Source organism: Geospiza fortis, unplaced genomic scaffold (genome assembly GCF_000277835.1).
Source record: "Geospiza fortis unplaced genomic scaffold, GeoFor_1.0 scaffold366, whole genome shotgun sequence".
Lineage (NCBI taxonomy): Eukaryota > Metazoa > Chordata > Aves > Passeriformes > Thraupidae > Geospiza > Geospiza fortis.
The window spans coordinates 4326451-4347889 of record NW_005054342.1 but is presented as its reverse complement, the minus strand read 5'-3'; the positions used below and the strand labels follow the sequence as shown (position 1 = coordinate 4347889).

The 21439-nt window shown below is 39.4% G+C and overlaps 1 protein-coding gene across 2 annotated transcripts in view; it reads left to right on the top strand.

Moving 5' to 3' along the window:
• The window catches only part of JADE3 (jade family PHD finger 3), a 46607-nt gene that overhangs the window by 4838 nt on the left and 20330 nt on the right, over window positions 1-21439 (top strand). For both annotated transcript variants that reach the window (XM_005422694.2, XM_031058356.1), the window contains exons 2-4: window positions 9192-9251; window positions 10380-10462; window positions 20950-21107. In XM_005422694.2, coding sequence (XP_005422751.1) covers window positions 9203-9251; window positions 10380-10462; window positions 20950-21107 — 290 coding nt within the window. In that variant the 5' untranslated portion in view covers window positions 9192-9202. The remainder of the gene's footprint in view (window positions 1-9191; window positions 9252-10379; window positions 10463-20949; window positions 21108-21439) is intronic.

Here is a 21439-nt window from a genome sequence, read left to right as displayed (position 1 = left end):
CTTGTAAATGACAGCTATTTCTTGTCAGATAAGGGAAGAAATTATCAACCTAATGTTTCCTGCAGGAAAATATTTGTGTTCTTACTTTTTCTCTGTGTAGGGTATAGAGATGCATATTGATGTTTTCTGCCTTTTACAATCCTTCAGGTTTTGTTGGTGATGCAAAATTTTGCAGTGAAGTGGTTAGCCTCTTGAAAGCATTATAAATAAGAAAAAAATGAGTCAAAACAGATAAAATATTTGATGTAGGCTGCTGTTGTTGATTCTTTTATTTGATATTTGAAAAGAGCAAAGCAAGAACAGTGAAACCTACTTTAATATATTTATTAGCAAGTACAAAAAAATTAAATTATTATTTTAAGCAAGTGTTTTGTAGGATATAAGAACTGTTTCCTATGCTATTAATAGAAAAGTTGTTTTCCATAATTCCATATAGCACATACATTTCTAGATCCTTCCTTCTTTGATAGTATTTCCTGCTTGTGATCCTAGCTGCAGTACTAGTGCTGTATTTTGTCATGAAAGCATGCGTTAGTACAGCTGAATAAAAGAAAAAGATGGAAGTGGGCAACTGCTGGCAGCATCAGGCAGATGGGGCAAAGTGGAGCTTCACTTGAACTAGTCTAATACTGGTTATTGCTTAATTTTCAATAAAGTAGGGATACTTCTGTGGGCTTTCTTTTGTCCCCATCTCCCCTGTCCCTGCAGTTTCATCATTGTGCAACTGCAGAACAATACTCAGTGCATCACAGGGATTTTTCTTCTGTTTTTTTTCCACATGTGTATCAGCACAGGAAGGGCAGTGAGTGGCAAGGTCACAGAATATGCACTTGGGAGACCTGGATGCAGCTGCTTGCTGATGCTGGAGGCTCCAGCGTGATGTATGGCTGCTCTGCGCTGCAGCTCTGAAATGTCAGGGCTTTTAGTGCTTGCTTAATATGAGCTTATCATGAGGGTAGATATGGTGAAGACTGAAAAACACTTAGAGCCAAGGTAACGTGAATCATACCAGTTCTTAAAATAGAAAGCCCAGCTAAGCGCTCAGAGGTTTTTCTGCTCAGTCATATTGGTGAAGTGTGTGCTGCTCCTGTTGTCACCAGTGCTTGGCATGCCCTTGGCTGTAGTCTCCTTGCAGATACAGGGCATGTGGCTGCCTTTGGGTGTTGAACCCCCTGGGCAGCCAGCCCCTTGTTTGCCTGGCTTATCATAGGGTGTGATGACCTCTCCTGGTCCATTTTTAGTAGCGATGCACCCACATCAGGCTTCTTCAAAGCCAGTGTTGTCCTTAGCTTTGTTTAGTAAGTGGGCTTTTCTTTTCTTCTTTTGTCCCTTGGTTCTTGAATGTCTTAGTGTTAAGCCAGGTATGAGTTTTCTTCTGAGGAAGCCCTGTAAAACAGATAAAACATGTTCAATAACTGTGTCTCCCAGCTGAGGGCTCTTCTGAGCGGATGAGCCTCCAGAGCACGAGGAACTGGGGTAAGTGCTATTCCATGGCACTTGGTGCAGGTGCAGTTAGAGGGCTGTATGTGAGCTGGCCCTGCCTACTGGGTGTTTCCTTCAGGGATCAGTTAGCTGCTGTGTTGTTTCCAACAGCCTGACAAGAGACAGTTTATGTGATGCTGAGCAGAGGAAGTGAGAGCTGTAGTGGCATCCCTCTGTTGGCAGTGTCCTGCTGGGCACCTCAGCAGGTGGTGGTGCTTGTTTATTCAGTATCAAACAAGCACCACCACTTCCCATTGTGACTTTCCCGTTGGGAACTTGTTCCTCATTTCATCATTCTGGAGACTTCCTTGCTCCCCCAGGGAGGAACCTACAGCAACGAGATGGACCTGGCTGGGGTGGGCAGGCACAGTACCCTGCTGAGGGCTGTGACTCCCTTTTCTGAGGGATGGACCCTCTTAGCCTTTTCTCTGCCTGGGAGTGACGCCAGGAGGTGGGTGAGAGGAGCTGGGAGGTGAGTGTGAGGAGTGTTCATGGGGCTGCAGCCACACAGACACACTTCAGGCGTGTAAGCGTGGTGAATGCCAGGCAGCACCAGACTGGTTGTGCTTCTAGGGAAGGAAGGGATTTGGTTTTTTTTTTTCTTTTATATTAAAAGCAGACTTGCATTCAAATGCAATATGGTGTTTTGAAGGAAATAATTTTGTGCGTCCAAATCTCTGATGCTGTTTTAGGAAAATGATAGTCCTGTTAATAAACAGCTGGTATAAAACCAGTGTTGTGTACAGGAGTAGAAAACTGATAATGAGGTCTGAAGCAGAGAGTAGCTCAGAACCACATACACAGTGGTGTATTTGATTGAACTAGTGACAGTCTGATGTTACTTATTTTTGTTTTAATGGACTGCCCAGATCAGTATTGTCTTCAGGATGCTAATGCTAGAACTGCATGTTTAATTGACAGAAATATTTCCATGCCAGCCTGGCCCACCTGGCTGTTCTGTGTACAGGCCAACACATGTAGCTTGTCTCAAAGATGAAAATAAGGCTACTCAGTCAGTGCTGGGTGTCAGGAAAGCACTGGGAAGACAGTGCAGTATAATTTCTTCGTAGCCTCTTGGAGAGTTTCTGCTGAGGTAATGGTGCCACTACACATGTTGCTGGTGATTTGTTCTTTTGAGGATTTTTGGTTTTTAACAAGCTGCTTGGTGTGAGGCAATTTTGAAGGCCTCTGGTGTAAATCTGCTCCCCTGCCCTTGCAGTGGGTCAATGCATGGATGTGGTACCAGAAATTAAAAACTGGACTTCTGTTTTCAAGGTAGGAAAGGTACTTGGGACATGCTGTATTTTATCATGTCATCAAAGCACATTATTAATGTGAAGCAGCATCACTTACCCTCTTTTTATACTTGGAAGGCAAAGTGATGGCCTTTGCACTAGGCTAAATGATGGCTCATCGTGTTAGAAGGGCACATGAAATGATGTCAGGGTTCCCTTTTGGCCCATAATCCACAATGAAAGTGTGTGTGTGGGGTTATATTTGGGGTTTCCTCATCCTAGTTTTATGATCTATCAGGTTACTCCAGTTCAGAATTGAACAATTTCAGGGGATAAGTCATGTTGGAATATGATATTTTGGACTTCTTTTTTTCTTCTCACTTTTAAACCTTCAGTACCTTTGAGGCAGCTGCTGAATTGCTTTATATAAAGATGCAACATCCAAGGAAGACAGAGTTTGAGACTATGTCTTGTTGGTACTGGATTTCATATAGATCCATGTTATTAGCCAGATTCCTGTGATGTGCACTTCCTTGCTTGCTACAATTACTTACTGCCTAATGACAAAGGAATTGGCTGTTGCTGGTACTGCTGCTTCTAAAAGCTGGTGCATTCCTCCTTTGTTGAATTACATGTTATTATATTAATTGAGACTTAGTATGGAATAGTAGCAAGAAAAATTTTATTTTGTGGTAGGCCCACAACAATCTTCACAAAATAATTCATTATTTTATTTTGGGAGTTAGGGGAGACTAGGATAGATGTGGTCACTCTATTATGGACTTCTTGAATACAGTAGGGATATACTACAAATTTTTAAGAATTTTCTGGTTAGCGTGAAATAAAAAAGCAATCACAGAATTGTTAAAGTTGTTACTTTGTTTGCTGATCATCCTCTTCTGTGAATTGTTTAACCTTTCAAATCTTTTCAGTGTAGCAAATATTGCTACACCAGGTTCTAAGTGAGTATTTTTTCCAGTTTATATAGCCTTCTTGTGAGATTGGATAGGATATTAAAAAATAATAATAAAAAATGCAAACATGAGTGATCTCTCTTCCTTTAGTTATTTGAAAGGTTGTATTAACTCTATTCATATTTTGTAATTTCCCTGGCAGTTGACTATGAAATCTGACCTATTTAAAAGGTTTTACTGTACTACATTTCCTGGAGACCTTTCAAGATAATTTGCTTCCTAATCTAAATTTAACAGTTACATAAACCACATTTTGGAGACTTGGAAATTGTTACCTTCTGCCTCTGCCTTTTTTTTTTTTTTTTTTTTTTGAAAAAAAAGCCATATTGTAAAAATGTAAGTACAGAATTTTAATCTGAAATTTGCATTGTAGCCTGTCATTTGGTTTTCATACATAGATGCTGTTTTTCTTTTTAATAAAATAAAGTAGGTTACTTTTTGTCCCACTTGAAAATTTCCATAGTGTTGTGGCCAATTCTATTTTTGTCAGGCTATTTTAAAATGTGAAGAAGTAAAATCTCACAGGTCTAGGATATGTTTGCTTAACAGTTTCTTGAATTTTCTGGTTCTGTCTTTTCCATCTTTATAGGTCCTAACAGGTACTGAGTAGTGTATGGATGTGTTTAACCTTTGTCTGCAACAAACTGAAGCCAGGAAGCACGGCTATTCCTTGGAGATACTGTTTTGTTCAGAAATCTTGGCTGGCTGTAAGGATTCATTTTGTGTGCTTGTCACTGATGTCTTGCCTAATATGCTGTACAAATTCAGACTGTGATATCTCATCCTTGTGTCTGCTGTTACTGATGAACTATGCAGAGGAATGCATTAGAAAAAGTAGCTAAATGTAATAGTTTATTTGGTAAATTTAGTTGTTTACTCTGATGCAAATTGAAAATGAAAAACTATTTGTTTGTCTTGTTTCTGCAGGTATTTGAGATGGGTTTTTGTTTTGGATAAGGCTCTGAAATTTTGTTACCTGTCTGCTACTTACATGTGCTACTTGAGTGATTTTTTTTTTTTGAGTAATCCATGGTAACTAGCTTTTGAAAAGTGGGAAGTGCCTTAAGTCAGTGCTACATTGATTTTCCTCAGGGGCAGAAGAGAATGGCGGTAGAGGCAAGTGGCTACTTCTTGTTCACTTTAGCAGTGCAAGTACTTGTGAATAAGCAAAAAGGAGCAAATATAACCTAGAAATCATTAATTACCAAACATATCCCTTAGATTTTTGGAAATATCAGTGTTACTATCTTAAGATTCTTGCACATGCTGGCTGAGGTGTTGATTCCTCTTAGCTTGGGATTCATGTTTTAATTTCAACCAGGCGTGTGCAGGGTGGCTTTTTCCTGGCTTTCCTTGAAAGTGCAGTGATGTGTTGGATACAAGCATCAATTCTGTCTCCAGGGCAAAATTCCCAATATGTACAGCAGCCTTGTGGAAGCCAGGAAAAGCTGGCAGTGTAGTGTTGCTGTCTGTGGCTGAGGTTTTCCTGGGGTTGTTTTCTGCTTAAACACACAGAAAGGTTCAGGGCATCTTGACCTGTGTTCAGTTGTTAAGGTGACAGCAGGCAGTGATGCTGATTTCTCTTTTTTAAAGTTGCAGTTCATGTCTTAAGCTGTTTCAAACAGATTGGGCATAAATTTGCAGCCATGGCTTGGCAAGTTAGAAGTGCAACAGGTGTAGAATATGGTTCAAGTTTAGGAATAGCTCTACTAATTCATATTAAAAATGATGCCAGCAAATGTTTCGTTGCAGTAATTGCCTGGAGAGTTGAACATCTTTTTCCTTTTGACATGATGATTTCTTACTGCTGCTTCTGTTTTTCAGTTTTCATTTAGAAGATCCTTGAAGGTGGGCATCTTTAGAATTTGTGTATGTTGTCATACAAGTGATTAATAAGATGTTAGTCCCTCTGCGGATTAAAAAAGAAAAAAGGGGGGCAAAAGCACTTAATATATTGTGTTTGTATTTTTAATGATCATTTTTGAGGTAATCTGTGCTTGCCTATAATGCCTGTGCCCTCTTGAAGTCCATAGCCGAAGCACCCTACTTACTTTCTAAGGTAGTGAGAATCGTGATCTAGTGACTGAGAAACAAGGGTTTTCTCTGGGCATTTTGGGGGGATGGGGGGGTAGAGCCTCGTCTCTTCTGCTCTGCAACAATGTTTCAGTCTTGAGTTGCTTTACACTCCCTTAGGTTGTACATTGAAACTGCTAGAAAGTGTCAATGTTAAAACTTAAGTCTGTTCAATCAAGAAGGTCATAATGTCCATTTGCAAAATGCCTGGACAAACTGAAGGATGCCAGTCTGCTTTGGGGCTTTTGGACTGAAGCTGGGAAAGGTTGGCATCAATTTTCATGGGGGGGAGGAGAGGTTGTCCCCTGTTGTTCTGAATTGAGCGCCTTCTGATTCATCTCCATTTTTCAAAGGCAGGTGAAGTGTGGCAGGAGCTTTCCTACTGAATGGATATTTTGGGATCCTTCTCTAATGTGTAGGAAATGGAAGTATCATTATCAGGGAGCCCTTCTGATGGCCCCTCGTGCCTTGGGGTGGAAGTTGTGTGGCAGTCCCAGTGTACACAAGGGGACAGCAAAACAGTTCTCTGTTAGACAGAAAAGTGAAATCCCCTGTAGAGGTGGTCTCTGCTGAATGGTGCTCAGGCTCTGGGTCATCCTGCATTTTGTGTAGGGACATAGGGTGAACTTGTAGCCTGTTAGGCACTTAAATGACCTGACTTACCAAACACACCACACCTGTAATTTGTTGTAAGTGTGGATTTTTGTACACTGTTGATGTGGTTAATATTGCTGAAAAAATCAGGAATCCAGTACTATTACTATTCTGGGCTTTTTGCCCTCAGTGACTACATTTTCTGTTTCTGTCTGCTATCATGGAGGAGTAAATCTCTTCCTTGAGCTGCTACAGACCCAGTTCTCAAATAACCTCTTGTTACTTTTGTTTAGTGTGTGTTTGTTTGGTTTTCTACTCTCATGGAGTTTTTGGCAGAGGTGAGCTTTCTGTTCTAAAGGTTTTGTTACACTTGCCATTTCTGTGTAAGGTGTCTTTGAAGCATAGGCATCTCTGCTCTTCTTTCCTAGCTGCCCAGGCAGAAGTCCAGGCTTCTTGGTGTTCTGTCCCGTAGCTGTCTCTCTCAACCTCATGGTTGACCTTACTTTAGTTGAATGCTCATGTTACACTTTGCAGATAGCTGTCCTTAGTACAGACTGAAAAGGTTTTATTGCTGCATGTTTATATAGGCTCTAAGAGATGGGAATCACCTGCCATAGGCCTTCAACACCTTGCTAAGAAATGGAAGTGCTTGCTCTTTGCTAAGAAGTGGAAGTGGGGAATATTGCTCAGCTCACTTAGACGCTTCTTTTTGTTGTTTCCCAAGGTCTTCTAATGTACCTGATGGTCTTTAAGCCAGGAGATGAAACCTGCCAGCAGATAGGGTGTCATGGGCAGAAGCTGCATTTTTTAGGGAGGCTTGCATGCTCCAATGGGCTGGGTTTGGCCTGGAGTGCAAGCTCTCAGATGTGGAGTAAATTTTATATGTTCGTGATTAAAATCCATGTCTTTAAATCTCACAAGCTGGAATATGAAAGTAGTCTTGTAGACCTGCCTTCAGTACCCTGCAGCAAACTTCAAGTCTGGTGTCCCCAAAAAATGTCCAAAGACAAGTCCTTCTGACCCAAGTGCCTTCTACATGTTGAACAGCTTTTGTCCAAGAGCTTCATGGAAGTTTCTTCATCTGTACAAGCTACTTTACATTGCTTGCTGGAAGCAAAGCCCTGTGGTGTTTTGACTATTTAATATTTGATGTTGCTCTGGTCTGCACATGTAGCATGGCTGTCTTGTCTCCCCTATGTTGCTTGAGATGTGAGAAGGTGAATTCATGTGAAATTATTTGTTATGTAATGGAATTTTATACCTTGCTTAAGTGATTATGCAAATGACCTTTGTCCTGTGTCTTTCTGTCTTCCCCCCAGGTTAAATACGCGACTCAGAAAATCTGTATCTGCTTTCTTGATAACTAGAAGCATCACTTCCTTTGTGAGCTTTCAGGAGTGTGGACAATGTCTTTTTTTTATAAGGGGTTGAAAGGATTGATTTAAACTTCAAGTGATCACTGCATTTAGATTCAATAAACTCACTCTCTTAAATACAAAGACTGCTGAAATTTTCCACTAAATTAAACACTTGTGCTGCAAACAATTCAATTTCAATCTCTTCAAAACCTTTGGGCAGGCTTCTCTTATCTGGAGATCTTGTTTATCCCATGGTATTTGGATAATCTCAAGACCCATTGTACAGTAACTAATGTGGAGTGCTTATCAAATGGGATATTCAGCTGTGTTGCTTTTTTTAATGGCATGTGGTTATGTTTAAGCAATGAAGCTGTTTACACTGCAGGTGTAGCCAAGCTTGCACTTAGAGTACTGCAGACATTTCAGGTTCAGCTATCTGTAACCTACTTGCGCATATCTTCTGCTTAAAAAGAAGCAAAAAAAAAAGAGTTCTTGTATATTCCTGCAGAATTACCTTTAACTTCTTTTCTTTATTGATTTTCTCATTCAATACATTACAAACATAGGGGTGATTTTTATTTACTGCTATTAATTGTAAACTGTTATTGAACCTTAGTTAACAAGTGTAACATTAAATGTTATAGAGTGGCAGGACTAATAAGAATATCTATGGATTTTTCTTGGCACTTGTTTAGAGTATAGAGCTGGTAACTGTTTTGATTTTTCTTTTAAGTGGAAGTGTAGAAAGTTCTATTTCCCCTCTCTGTAGCATTACATGCGCAAAAATGAATTTCAAAAAGTTCAAAACCTTTTTTTAATGCAACTGGTGCAGTGCAATACCAAAGTATTTCTCAGTGATATGCTTGATCACTTCTCAAACTTCTGAAAACCACGTTGCTTGTGAAGTAAATGGTGATCAGGTGACTTAAATGGCATCAGTCACTGCTTTCTATGATGGTCACTATTTAAAATCTGCCTTTTGCTTTGCATTGATACCTTAAGGTTTCTTTGTGTTTTGTTTGTTTGTTTAGGGTTTTTTAAGGTGTGTTATATTTCTAAATCCTTGCCTTGCTGTGCATCCACCTTATTTCCTGGCCTCCACCCGTCTCTCAGCTAGCTACTGCCGCCATGGCAACTCTTGCTCCAGCTGAACAGATGGGACATTGAGTGGAGCAGTGCACGCTCATGCCCTGCCGGGAATCAGCTGGCGGGTTGCACTTCTTTCTGCAAAATTAAAAGCAGGCTCTGCCCAGCAGAGGCATGCTGGTTTTGAGGGTGCTCAGTTTCACAAATGGCACTGTGATCTATTGGTTGCTTGCAGAAATAAAACATAGTGACTGGACTGGGATTGTTTCTATGCCTGAGACCTCTTCAGAGGAGCTTTGCCTTTAGTTAGAAGAACTTGGCATCAGCCAGCAGCCATTGATTTTCTGGTAGAACGGCTGCCATCAACTTGTTTTTCTTTTTCTCTTTAGGATGCGTCAGGATGAAACGCCACAGGCATCTAAGCACCAGTGACAGTTCAGACAATGAGAGTAAGTAATACCTGCTAGTTTTTCTTTGGTCTATCACCCCCTTGTGGTTTCCCTCTGTGGTTTGAGGGCAAACTGTTTAACCTCTTAAAATTTAAAAAAAAATGTTTCGTGATTGGTTTCTTTTTGCATTTGTGGTCTTTGGTGTTCTGAATCATATTATAGGAGGAAATTAAGGCAAAGGTTCTTATAAGGGGAGTTTTGAGTATACTTAGAATTTCAAGAGAAACCTGTATATCTTTCTCATTCATAGTTGACAAGAAGAAATCTGTAAATCAAGAGAAAATTTACGGCCCAGGGTTCTATTCTGTGATTATATTTTAAAAATAATCCTATTGTCTCATGGTATGCAGAGCTTCAACCTTAAAATAGTTGGGGGTGGCAAGCTACTTGAGCATTAAAGTGTTAGAATTATAATCAGTATATTGATTGTTATGTTATCTCATACTGGTTCTTGATCTATTCCACTTCTGTCTGTTCAACAATTTAATAAAGTTACACTTTAGGTGTTCTTTAGCAGACATCTACCTGAATATCTTCCCATTTTATCTGCAAGAAGCCTGAAACAGAACAACTGTGTGTGACAGGGTCTTGTTGGTTTCTTATAAACCTGTGTTTATCTAGTAGCTCTGTAAAGAAATAATGATTCATTGTCATATTCACTGCAAGTCATTGATGTATCCTCTGCTAAAATAACATTTTGCCAGAAACATCTCAGATATCACACTATGGGTTTTTTGCATCTCTTGTTAGCACATTTTAGTATCATTGCTTTTTTCTTTAGGGTTTTTTTTTTGAGCATTTTCAAGCTCTGTTTTACTCTTCCTTCCACTTTGTTTGAAGGGAACGAAATGAAAGAAAGCAGTCTGTCTGCCTGTTTCTGTTTACTCATGCTTGTGTTGGGCAGAGCAGAGTGTACCCATAAACTTGGTGTGCTGTGGTTTTATAAAGAATGAGTGGAACAGGAAGAGCTGAAATTAAGCCTACAGACTGCCTAACAGGTTTTTTTTGCCCACATCTTGTCAAAAATTATAATTCAAGAGATTGGAGTGCCTTGTGTTTCACTGGAAAAATTAAATTAATTGAACCGAGCTATAATGATCCTTTTTTATTTCTTCTTTTTTTTACCAGGTCCTTCCACTTCCTTTTCTTCTTGTTCAAAATACAGGAGCAAGTCAAAAACACCAGCAAATGAACAAAAGAAGCCTGCTGAGGTAAGAACTGGGTTAGTCACTGGTAGTTTTCATGTTTCTAAGCCTTGAAGAAGTGAGCTATGGATCTAGTGCTGGTGAGTCCTTTTGTCACCTGTCAAATTCTCTGTGAACCCTCATTTTCCTCACTGTGTATTATAGGAACTCTGTGTTTGATGAACCCAAATGACTTATGGCATTTGCAGATGGTAACATGTAGTTTGTTCTTTCCCTGAATTTTATATAATTTTGAAATTGGGGAAAGCTGGTATGGTCTTAGGAGTAGAAAAGTGACTCATACGTATGTGTTTGGGAAGGATACTGTCTTTCTGCTTCAGAATGAAACAGTGGGACACTTAAGTGGGTAGGATACGTATATGCAGTGTTTGCTACTTTGTTACTCTTGGCTTTTTACTGTCAATGTAGCTTTTTTGTGTACTCTGCCATCTCCACTTGTTAGAACCCCAAGGCTTACTGCCGCTGTCACTGGACCTGTACTGACCTATTTAATAAATTGATATTTATGCACAATCCAGTGCCCAAAGCCATCCTGTCAACCATTCCATTGATAGCCCCTCTTAGTGGAAGATTTGTTGGCTGCCTTCTCCAGATTTTATGCTTGCTTTCTTAAGGGCTGAAGTCAGATGCCAACTACAAATTTGAGAAATATTTCTTGTAGCTAATTCCCCTTACTTGTTATCACATTGCCTCTGAATGAGTCCTTCAGAATTTTAGTATGACTGCTAAAAAAAGACTGACAAACCCCACTTTATTTCTAGAGAATTTAAAGTTATTTACTATAGCAGCAGCTTTTTACCTGGGTGGTTACTGCTGTGCAAGGTTGTGTGAAATATGTAGATTGTGCTCATATAGCTTAAACTATTCAGCAAATATGCTTTGTGCTTCTTTTCTACATGCTGCTAACTAGGTGGTTTTGGTGTGGTAAGAGCAAGGTAAATGATACAGGCTGTGTCATTTCTTTGGAAGCTTAATTCTTATTGCAAGTCAATTCAAGAAAACTCAATTCTAAAAGAAAATGCAAAAAAGTAAAAAAAAAAAAATTGGCTAGAACTAGCTAGCTACATAGTGTTTTATTTGCAGCCACCAAGAAGGTTAAGGAAAACTCGCTAAGCTTTTTGCCTTTGAGATGTTGTTATGAGGATTATGGGTCTGTAAGAATTTAAATCTTAAAGCAGCTTGTGGCTACTGAGGTCTTGTAAGTGTTGCTCATGTGTGCCTAGGCAGTAGCTTTGTTACCAGTCAAGCTGTGCAAATGGGAGCTGAAGCACATATATTGCCAGGCTTGTTGCTGTTTCAGATACATGTTGGTGCTAGTCCCTTACCAGTCCCTTCTTTCTGCCCAGCCATCCAGTTTTATTCTTGTATCTCTTCATCACAGGGATTGCCCTATTACAGCCTTGAGTTTGCTCCATTTTTTCTCTATGTGCACATATACATTAAAACAATAATTATGAAGATGTGGTCCAGCTATGTAGCATACAAGTTTTCTCTTTACATAACCTCTAGGAATAAAAACTAGCAGTGTTTTCAGTTCCTCCTTTTGAGATCATCTTTGCTGCCTTTTACCAGTTCTGAGGCAAAATCTTGATTCCTTTAGTGCTTGAAATATGAAACTTTGAAGAACAAAATCTGGAATATACACTTGAAATTTTAGAAGTCTATTTAATAGTGTAATACTTCTAGTAATACTGGAATCTCTTTGTCATATTTGACTTAAGATTCTCCTCCTGGGGGGAAAAGAAGACGGGAAAAAATAAAGGAAAGAAATCCCAAACTTTAGAACATATCCTCTTTGGAAGGAGTGTCTTGAGTGCCATATTTAGAAGATCCCTGAAATGAATTAAGTTCTCCTGCTAAGGGAGTGGAACGGAAGGTGACAGAGTACTGAACATAAGACTTTTGGCTATTGTTTGTTTTGCTTTTGTTCCGCTCCCTCCAACCCCTTGAAAAGCATATGCTGGAAAGTGTAGTATACGAAATGCTTTTGTCAGCAGAGCATTGAAATTGATTATTTATGCATCAAGTGGTGACAGGGGAGCAAAGCAAATACTGAGAAGGGACCCCACTACACATCTAATATCTATTAGATAGAAATTTAAATTTTCAGGCTGACAGCATCTCTTTAGCAAGGCCTCTCTGTAACAAGTTGGCATTGCTCTCCTTTCATTCACCTCTGCTTGCCAAGCAGCAGGCTGTTTCTTGAGTTAGTGATGCAGAAAATCTAGAAGGTCAAAGCTATAAATAGTTGTTTGGAAATATTTTTGTTCATGGTCTTCATACATTAAATTTTTTTTTCATGCCAGTAAGCCTTGGTTTTTCAAATAAATTGCATGTGAGTATATATGCTTTCTTCCCCTTCCTCTACCATCACCAGCCCAACCTGAGTACCTGGGTTCTCTCCAAACAAAAGCTTGGGTTTGGTGCTCCAATAAGCAAGTAGTGAGTATATGTCCAGTTCAGAACTTATCTAAATATGCTGGTATCCTCTGAGGTTGCCTGTAAAAAGTGATCAGTGGCTGCATCTGAGGACTGCTTGAATTGCCTTCCAGGTGCTTTAGAATCCCAGTGGGTTTGGGAATGGCCTCAATGGAGCAAGGTCTCTGGTGTTACTGCCAGGCCAAGAGGTGTTGTGTTACAGTGCAAATGTCAAAGCCCATTTCCAGAGCCTGTATCAATCCAGAAGGGGTTGATTGATTGATATTAGTGGGTTGGACCTGGTTTCAATTTACTCCAGTCTGCTCCTTGGAGAAGGTGAGAACAAGGGAAGCCTGTAATGATGCTTCTTCAGACCGTGGTGCTTCTGTAGGTAATGTCAAAAGCAGGGCTGTGTCTCACTGCTCACCTTCTGGATTACAGTCTATCACAAACTACTGAAATGGTGACTTCAAAATTCTGTTATCCAATCTTTAGCATTTACTGTGAATAAATAAACTGTGTTGAAGTTAGAGGCACACCAGTAATTCAAAGTCATAGCTGGTTTGGAGACTTTTATGATGATGTTGGCCACATACCATTTGTGGTGTTGCCCCTCAGTGGATTTAAACGTAGACAGGAGGGACTCACAGCCTTCTGCAGTAGGCTGTGTGGGAGCAGCAGGGTAGGAGACATTTGGATGTCTGGCTCAGCATGAAGCCTGTACTTGGCAGTTTCCTGTCTCCATGAAAGCTGAGGCAGAAAATGATGGCAGAGTAGTGGGAATAATTTTTGCAGGGAAAATGCATTAGCTGGAGTGGCCTGTATGACTGACCATGTCTTTTCCCTTATGCTTGTGGGGTCACAAAAGAGCCTAAGAGATCTTTATGACACTCACATTTATGTATATCTTTTTTCAATCCTGTCTCCTCCTTGAAAGTGCAAAGAAGTTAAGTTAGCGTTGTGCTTTTTTTTAAACCCTTTCCATATAATATGGTAATATTTTACTTCTCTTTGCAAATAAGGTTTTGAATCTCACAGCAGGAGTAATTTTTAATCCCTCATTGCTGATTGTGACAGCTGTATTCTCACGTGAAATGCAGCTTATCTTCCAAAAGTAAATGGTCTGCATTCATTACTTGGGTACATGAAACTCTTTTTAGTGGCATTTAACTGCCACATAAATCGTAGGTCTTGATCCTGAGAAGCAGCCTGTAAGACTAGACTCTTGGCAGCAAATGGACTCCTTTTGCAGTTTGAAAGTGCTTTATTTTGTTCTGTGAGTGAATGGGCAACATGGTTAAAACTATATTGCTTTGCATGCACCATGTGTAATAAGAGACTGCCACTTTTATGTGCATGCTCACTTTAAAAAATTCTGAATTATCTGGGATGCGTACAGGCTTCTCAAGGCTTCTGGCAAGCATGTGTTATCCATGAGCTACTTTTTAGACTGTTTGGGTTAGTTGATTTTTAAAAAAAATATACGTAAGGCTGGAGATGCAAACTCATCAGTTACTTCTATGATTTTTTTTTCCATTGAGATACTGTCTCAGGCTATTTGAACTCTTTAGGAAGAGGCGACCCAAATGCAGAAAGGTGTGGAAGAGTTTGCTTGAACTCTGAAAAGCTGAGCTGTTTTACCTTTGAAATGAATGAGCAGGCATAACAGTAAAGTGTGAATGGATTGGAAACAACAGAGCTGGAGTGCTTCAGTCCTGCCTGTCCTTGTGATGGAAGAACTGGACAGAAAAGGAAGCCATGAGCATTGAAAAATGAGACCAAAACTTAAAAAATCTGTAGCAATTAAAAGGATATCCTTTTCATGCAATTAGGCTGGGAAGCTCATCTGCTACAGGAAGTGGTTGAGACTGAGAATTAAACAAGATTAAAAAAGGAATTGGACAGATGATAGCAAGTACAGATTTTTAAAAATATCTGTATAAATTAATACCGCTTTAAAAATTGATTGTTAGGATTAGCCCCAAAATCCAAAGCTTATGTCTGATTAGCAACCAGAAGGAAACTTGACATGTTCTTGCACATTCTTCTGGCTCATGAGATACTGTCAGAGACATGATGTTAGGTAGCATTGATTTAGTATCCAATTTCCTGGCTTTTCCTATACGTGCTTGTAAAAGGAGGCTAGGAGGAATCATGGCTACTTAAATGAAAAGTACAGTATTTAATTTACTGAAGTCCTGGATAATTAAGATAGTTTTAGAGAGTAAGGGGTTTTAATATTAGGATTTACTGCCTTGCTTGCCCAATTGTGTGGATGTTTGGGAACTACAGATTTAATTCTACACATATTCCTGACTATCACAGCATTTTTAATGTTTTAAGTTTGTCAGTCTAGTTGGTGTAGGTGTCTGGAACTGTAGCTTCATTTCCAGTTGAAATTTACATTGCCTTTTATTTTCTTTGCTGTCTCAAAAATCTCTCAACCAACCAAAACCCAAAGCAAACCTGCCTTAAGTTTCTACACTTCTCTAGAAGGTAAGTTTCTTAGTTCAGAAACTTCTTGCCCAGGTTGCAATGTATTAACAGGAAAAATTCTACCTTTCCAAGATAAGCTCACCAAGTTCTGTTCTTGGAGGTTCATCCCCTGTAAATGGGCATTCTTTTGTACATACTGTCAAACATCCATACAAAGATAAAGTATGCTCGGATACTGTGTGGCTGTATTACGCTTGTAATAAGTCATATTAGAATTTAAATTTTGTTTTATTGTTTTTGAGGTGATTTTGGGTGTAAACCTGCTGCTTCAGAAGTCTGTTTGCTTAGGGCCTGTACTTGAGAGCTACAATAAGAGAGTAAGCCTTAATGCTTGGGGGTGCTTATGGGAATAAAAGTTACTAGATCCTTTCAAAGGAGAATAAAGAAAGATTATTTTACCCTCAACACGATGGAAAAACTCTTGTGTAATTTACATTTCACATAAACTCAAGTGTTTGACAATAGAATTTCAAACTTGGCCTTCGAGATGGGTTGGGAGGGATACCAAAAATCTAGGAAAATGCTAGCTGTTGTCTGGTTAGAGAGGATGCTGGCCCTCATTCCATGCTGTTTGCTGTAAAAGATCTAATATACCTTTGCAGGGAAGACAGGACATAGTAGTTCCCTCCTGCTTTTTAAAAACATCATAGCTCTGTGTTTCTGAGCAGTGCATGTCCTGACTCCCCAGGTGGTGGGTGAGAACTGAAGAGCCTGAGTTGCTGAGTTCTGCTGGGTGCAGGGGAAGCCTCATGACTGAAGCAATTTCATGCAATCCAGCATAAAGTGGGCTTTGATTGTAACAAGAGCAGTTAACCCATAATGTACTTTAGGCCTTGGAGGTGTGATTCCCAGTCATGGCCTGGATGCCTGTGACAAGTGACTTACCCATATTGGGAGTCTGTAAGCAGTTGATCAAAGTAACTGAAACCATGGAGAGTGTCACAAGAAGAAGTATTGGCTTACATTTAATTTTTAAGAGATGACACAATCCATTTATTTTTCCTCACACGTGCATTTGGGCAAGACATGGTGAATGAGCAGTGGCATCAGTCAGCTTCAGTAGTAGCTTCCAGAGGGGTATTGGAAAAGGTATTTCACTCATTTTTTTTCTTTTTTTAATGTGGTTTTAAGTTTGCAGTGGTCATGAACAGAAGGTGCCTGGCAGTCCGTGCAAATCTGATATTTGAATTGTTCATCAAAGATGGGGTTTGTAGAAGGCCATTTTATTGTCAAGACCATTCTGTTTTCAGTGCTAGTATTTTACTGTAATTCTGTATAGTATTACTTGTATTCTCCGTGATATCTTTAATGGATAAGGATACTTCATGCAAAATCATATTCTTTGTTTCAGAGCCTGATTTATTCAGAGTAAGCACAACAGGGTCCAGTGAGGAAGATTTTATATTGCATTTCCATAGAGTGCTTCCAGAAAGAGTTTGGGTTCAAATCAGAGATGGCTTTTGGTGAAGCATTTTAAAATAAATTTTAATTTTTCTCGGACATACTCTTCTAACATAATTTCCAAATAGGACTCAGAAGTCTGAAAAACTATATCTTTGATATCATTGATTCTTGGTGTATTAGTGCTTTGGAGGAGCAGAGCATCCATATTTCCCAAGACTTTTTGTAGAATTTAGCTTTTAAAGGCTTTATTGGTGGCAATGTGTCTGCAGAGCTGACTGGGAAGTTCTCATTTCCTCAGCAAAAGCAGGCAGACTTCTACTGCAGAGCGAGTCACTAATGTTGACCTGTCCTGATTTCAGTGAGGGTAAAGCTAATTTCTTCTCAGTAACTGTTGCAGTGCTGTGTTTTGGATTTGGAATTAATATGGTGTTGATAACACAGTGATGCTTTGGTTATTTGGTGATTGGTGTTTATCCCAAGTCAAGGACTTTTCTTTTTTTGCATGTCTCATGCTCTGTCAGGGAGGAGGTATGCAATAAAAAATAAACTACAAAACCAAAAAGACTGGGAGGGAGCATAACTGGGACAGGTGACCCAAACTGACCACAGGGATATTTCACACCATAGAATTGTTATATAAACTGGGAGAGTTCCCCAGAAGGGGAGCTGATCTGGGTTTGGGAAGCAGGGTCTGGCATTGGTCAGTGGGTGGTGAGCAAATGTATTGTGCATCACTTGTTTGAGTTTTTCCTTTTCATTATAATTATTGTTACTGTTATTTACCATTATTATTGTATTTTATTTTATTTTCAATTATTAAACTGTTCTTATCTCAACATACAAGTTTTACTTTGATTCTACTCCCCATTCCACCAGGTTTGGGGGGGAAGACAGGGAAGGGGTGGGGTTGAGCAAGCAGCTGAGTAGTTAATTTCCAGCTGGTCTTAAAACCACAACATGACTAAAGAACACGGTCTTTCTGTTCCAGACTTAAGCCCGAGTTCTAAAGCATGAAATATGTAATAGAAATTCTCAATGAAATGGTAACGATTAGATGATGAGACAATGATGACATAAGCAGACACATTTCATTGATGTAATTTACTCAAGTGCTGCTGCACTGTTTGTGGTTGAAGCTAAAAATTCCTGGCAGCAAAACGAAATTTTAAGTTCAGACCAGGCAGTCTTGCATGGTAAGGCTAAAACTCATTTCTACTTTCACACTCTCTTTGCTAAAAATTATTTTTAATAAATCCCACTGTCACACAGTAACTACTGTGGAATGCTCTGAGTGGTGAGGAGTTTCCCACTTGTGTGTGGCTCTGGGAGCTGCACTTGGTTATAGCTCAGCTCTGCAAGGCCTTGTTCTGTTGTGCACTAAAGACACTTGGCACCAGCTGAGTCTGGTTGTGAAGAGTGATGTTTCTGGATGGGAATATTTTATAAGCCTAGCCTTGGCATGCTCATTTTTCAGGTATTTTCAATATATATGATACCACAGGTGATGTTAAAATAAAGTTGAGGGGTTGTGCTTTATATAAGGTAAGAAGTAGAACTACTTTGGGGTGATTGAAAGGTGAGCTGAGCTTCATGGGCTAACTGGAAATGCAGGTGGTTCTTGCCAGGAGGGGAGAGTGTGTGCTGTAGAGCAGACTAGCTGTTGTTCTATGGACACAGTTAGTAAAGAAGCAGCATTTATTTGTTTTTCAAATAAATGTTGGAAAGAAACAGCCACGAGGAGAAGCTGGCTATCTAAATCCTGGAGGCATGTGTGCTGCTCTTTGTGTAGGTGGCTTAGTTCATAGCCTTGAGGCTGACTGCTGAAGTAGAATTTACTTCACTTGTCAGAAAATTCTCTTTGGGTCCCCTGAGTGTTTTGGTTTACTTCCACAATGAAAGAAATACAGATTGAGTATTCGCATACGTTGCCCTCTGAGAGTATTTTGCTGTTGGAAGACCCTGCTTTGCCACATATGAAGAAATGAAGAATGACTAGAGCTAAAGATTGTAATGATTTCAAGTGTCTGCAAGAAATCCTCAATTGTGCTGTTAATCACAAGTATGTACAGGCAATTCTTAGGAAGTCTTAGCTGAGTTCTGGAGTCCCTTAAGGTTTCAACAGTTATCTTTTTATTGATTAAATTATTGACCTTCAGTGGTACCTATACTGTAAACTGTAGAAATCTGAAGCAGAGAACTTTATGTTGTGGCATGGTGATGGTGTGGTCAGTACCTACAGCAGTCAAAAGAAACCCAGAAAAAGTTCATGCTCCAGGGGATTTGTGCTCTAAAAATAGAGGTACAGTTTGCATACATAATGGATGATCAGAAGATTTGCTGCTAAGCAATGTAGTTAGAATACTGATGCCTTTAATAGCATTTTTCATCTAGTGGTTAAGAAATAGTGATTTTGATAGGAAGTACTTCACTTTTATATTCTGTCACTGGCTTAAAACGTAGTTTGTAAAGCACTTACCTCAGATAAAATTTGAGAAATATATTTTCTGGTAATTAAAGCAGTCATTGCACTTCCCCTGTATCATACTTTTCCATTCCAGTGTTCTTTGGAACTGTACCCTGTTAGTGTTACTAATAATTCTGACTCTGTACCTGTAGCACAGAAAACTAAAATGCCTTTTAAGCAGCATAAATAATTTTACATTTTATTTTGGTGTGTACATATAGTGCTTGGAAAAAAAAAAAAAAGGATGCTTGCAGTCTCAATGCTTTCACTCTTGACATTCAGATTTTAATACGAGCCTGTTATGTACCTGAGGAATTTTATACAGAAGGCAGCAGTGAACAGCCTGTGCTGAACCAAGGCAGGTAGCACGTGATTAGCAAATACAAGACCCTTGAGTCTGTGGGTTTGAGTACCCTCGGTCAGCTTGCTCTCCTGGCCACCCCTATGAGATGCAGTTGTAGAACATAATGAAGTTAATGCTGATGTTCCAGGTCACCAGCAGCTATTTCAATACCTGTTTAGCACAGAGACTTTAAAAGTAATATTTACTGGATGATTTCCAAGAACAGCTGAGAATTTTTGCAGTAGGCATAACCAGTCTGGTACTGTCAAATTGAAAAGGGTACATGGAGATATTGGGCTCTGAGATTGTTTATTACTCTCTGGCTATAAAACTGAATTGGAAAGAAGAGAATTCAACCTGTCACAACTTGCTGCAGGGATATTTTCTATTTTGTTTTATGGCCCTTTGAGGATTTGATTTCTTATTACAATAATACAGTTAATTAGTTGCAATGTCTCCCTAAAACCGAGTCACAGTTACTGTTTTGCTTTACTGAACATTAAGCGGGTGCAGTGAAGCAGTGGAGGAAAAAGCCCACAGAGGATAAATGTGCCCTTTATTTAAATTGTACACACCTGTAGTTGACAGATATTGACATTAAGTAAGCTTTGAGATGACTGATAATTGGTTATTCTCAATATTCTCATGTTTACATGCTTGTAAAAACTTCACTCTCTGGAGCCAAGTGTTATGGCTGAAGATCTGCTGCTATGGTTTGCTTTGTATGAGGGTGATGTTTCATGGTATAGGTTTGCTGAAAGATGCTGAGGCTGGATTTTGTCCATCACTGCTTACACACAGAGCAACACAGGTCTTGTGTTCCAGCAAAGGCTGCTGTTCATCTTTGATCTCAGAGATCCCAACCAATAAAACTTCAAGTGGTTTTAATAAATGAGCAAGTGCCTATCCATCAGTTTTGCCATGGCAACTGTTTGTAGCCCATGATGAATATGACAGTTTAAAGTAGCTGAACTGAGTGAAAGAAAAGGGTATCCTACCTTGAGTCTAAGTTAGGGTACAACCTACAGGCTGACAATAAAAATAAACTGATTGAAAATATGGTGAGGAGTCTTGAATCAGATGCAGGCTTCTTTTCTCCTCGCTCTGGTTACGTGTAAAAAACTTCTTCCTTCTGGTTAGCCTTTGGGCAGCAGCATGGTTTTGAATTAGTGTAAACTTCTTATCATACTGTACCTAATACACTAAAAATTAATAATCTAGGTAGTTTCAAATTGATTTGTGTTGATACTCTTAAAAAAATTGTCAATGCATATGCACTGTTTCAGTGTAAATAAGAAAAATACCTGCCACATTCTTGAACACAATGCTCTCTCTCAAATCCATGTTCGCACTCTGTGTTTCCTGCAGGTGTTCCGCAAGGATCTCATTAGTGCCATGAAACTCCCAGACTCTCACCATGTCAACCCTGATGAGTATTACGTCTTTGCAGACACGTGGAAACAAGAATGGGAGAAAGGGGTTCAGGTTCCAGCCAGTCCAGAAACTATTCCGCAGCCTTCTCTCAGGTATTGCTGGTCAGACGTGGATCATGTCTACAAAATGGCAACTCAGAGAAGATGATCTCTCAAAACCAAGTTGTCTAAGCGCAGTCAGATTTTCTCTGTTGGTATGTTTAAATCTTCAGTGTAGCAGCCTTTAGACATGTTCTTAAACCACACAAGTGCCAATTTGGAAAACATTTCTGTGGTGCTTCAGTCCAGATCTCATTCTGTCTGCACGCTGTTACAGTGCCTACATTGTGAGTTTAAAGAGATCTTTTTTCCTCTGTCACATGGTGCTATGGATTAAAAGCTGTTTTTTATTTCAGCATGGGGAGTTGAATAAATTAAAAATAAAC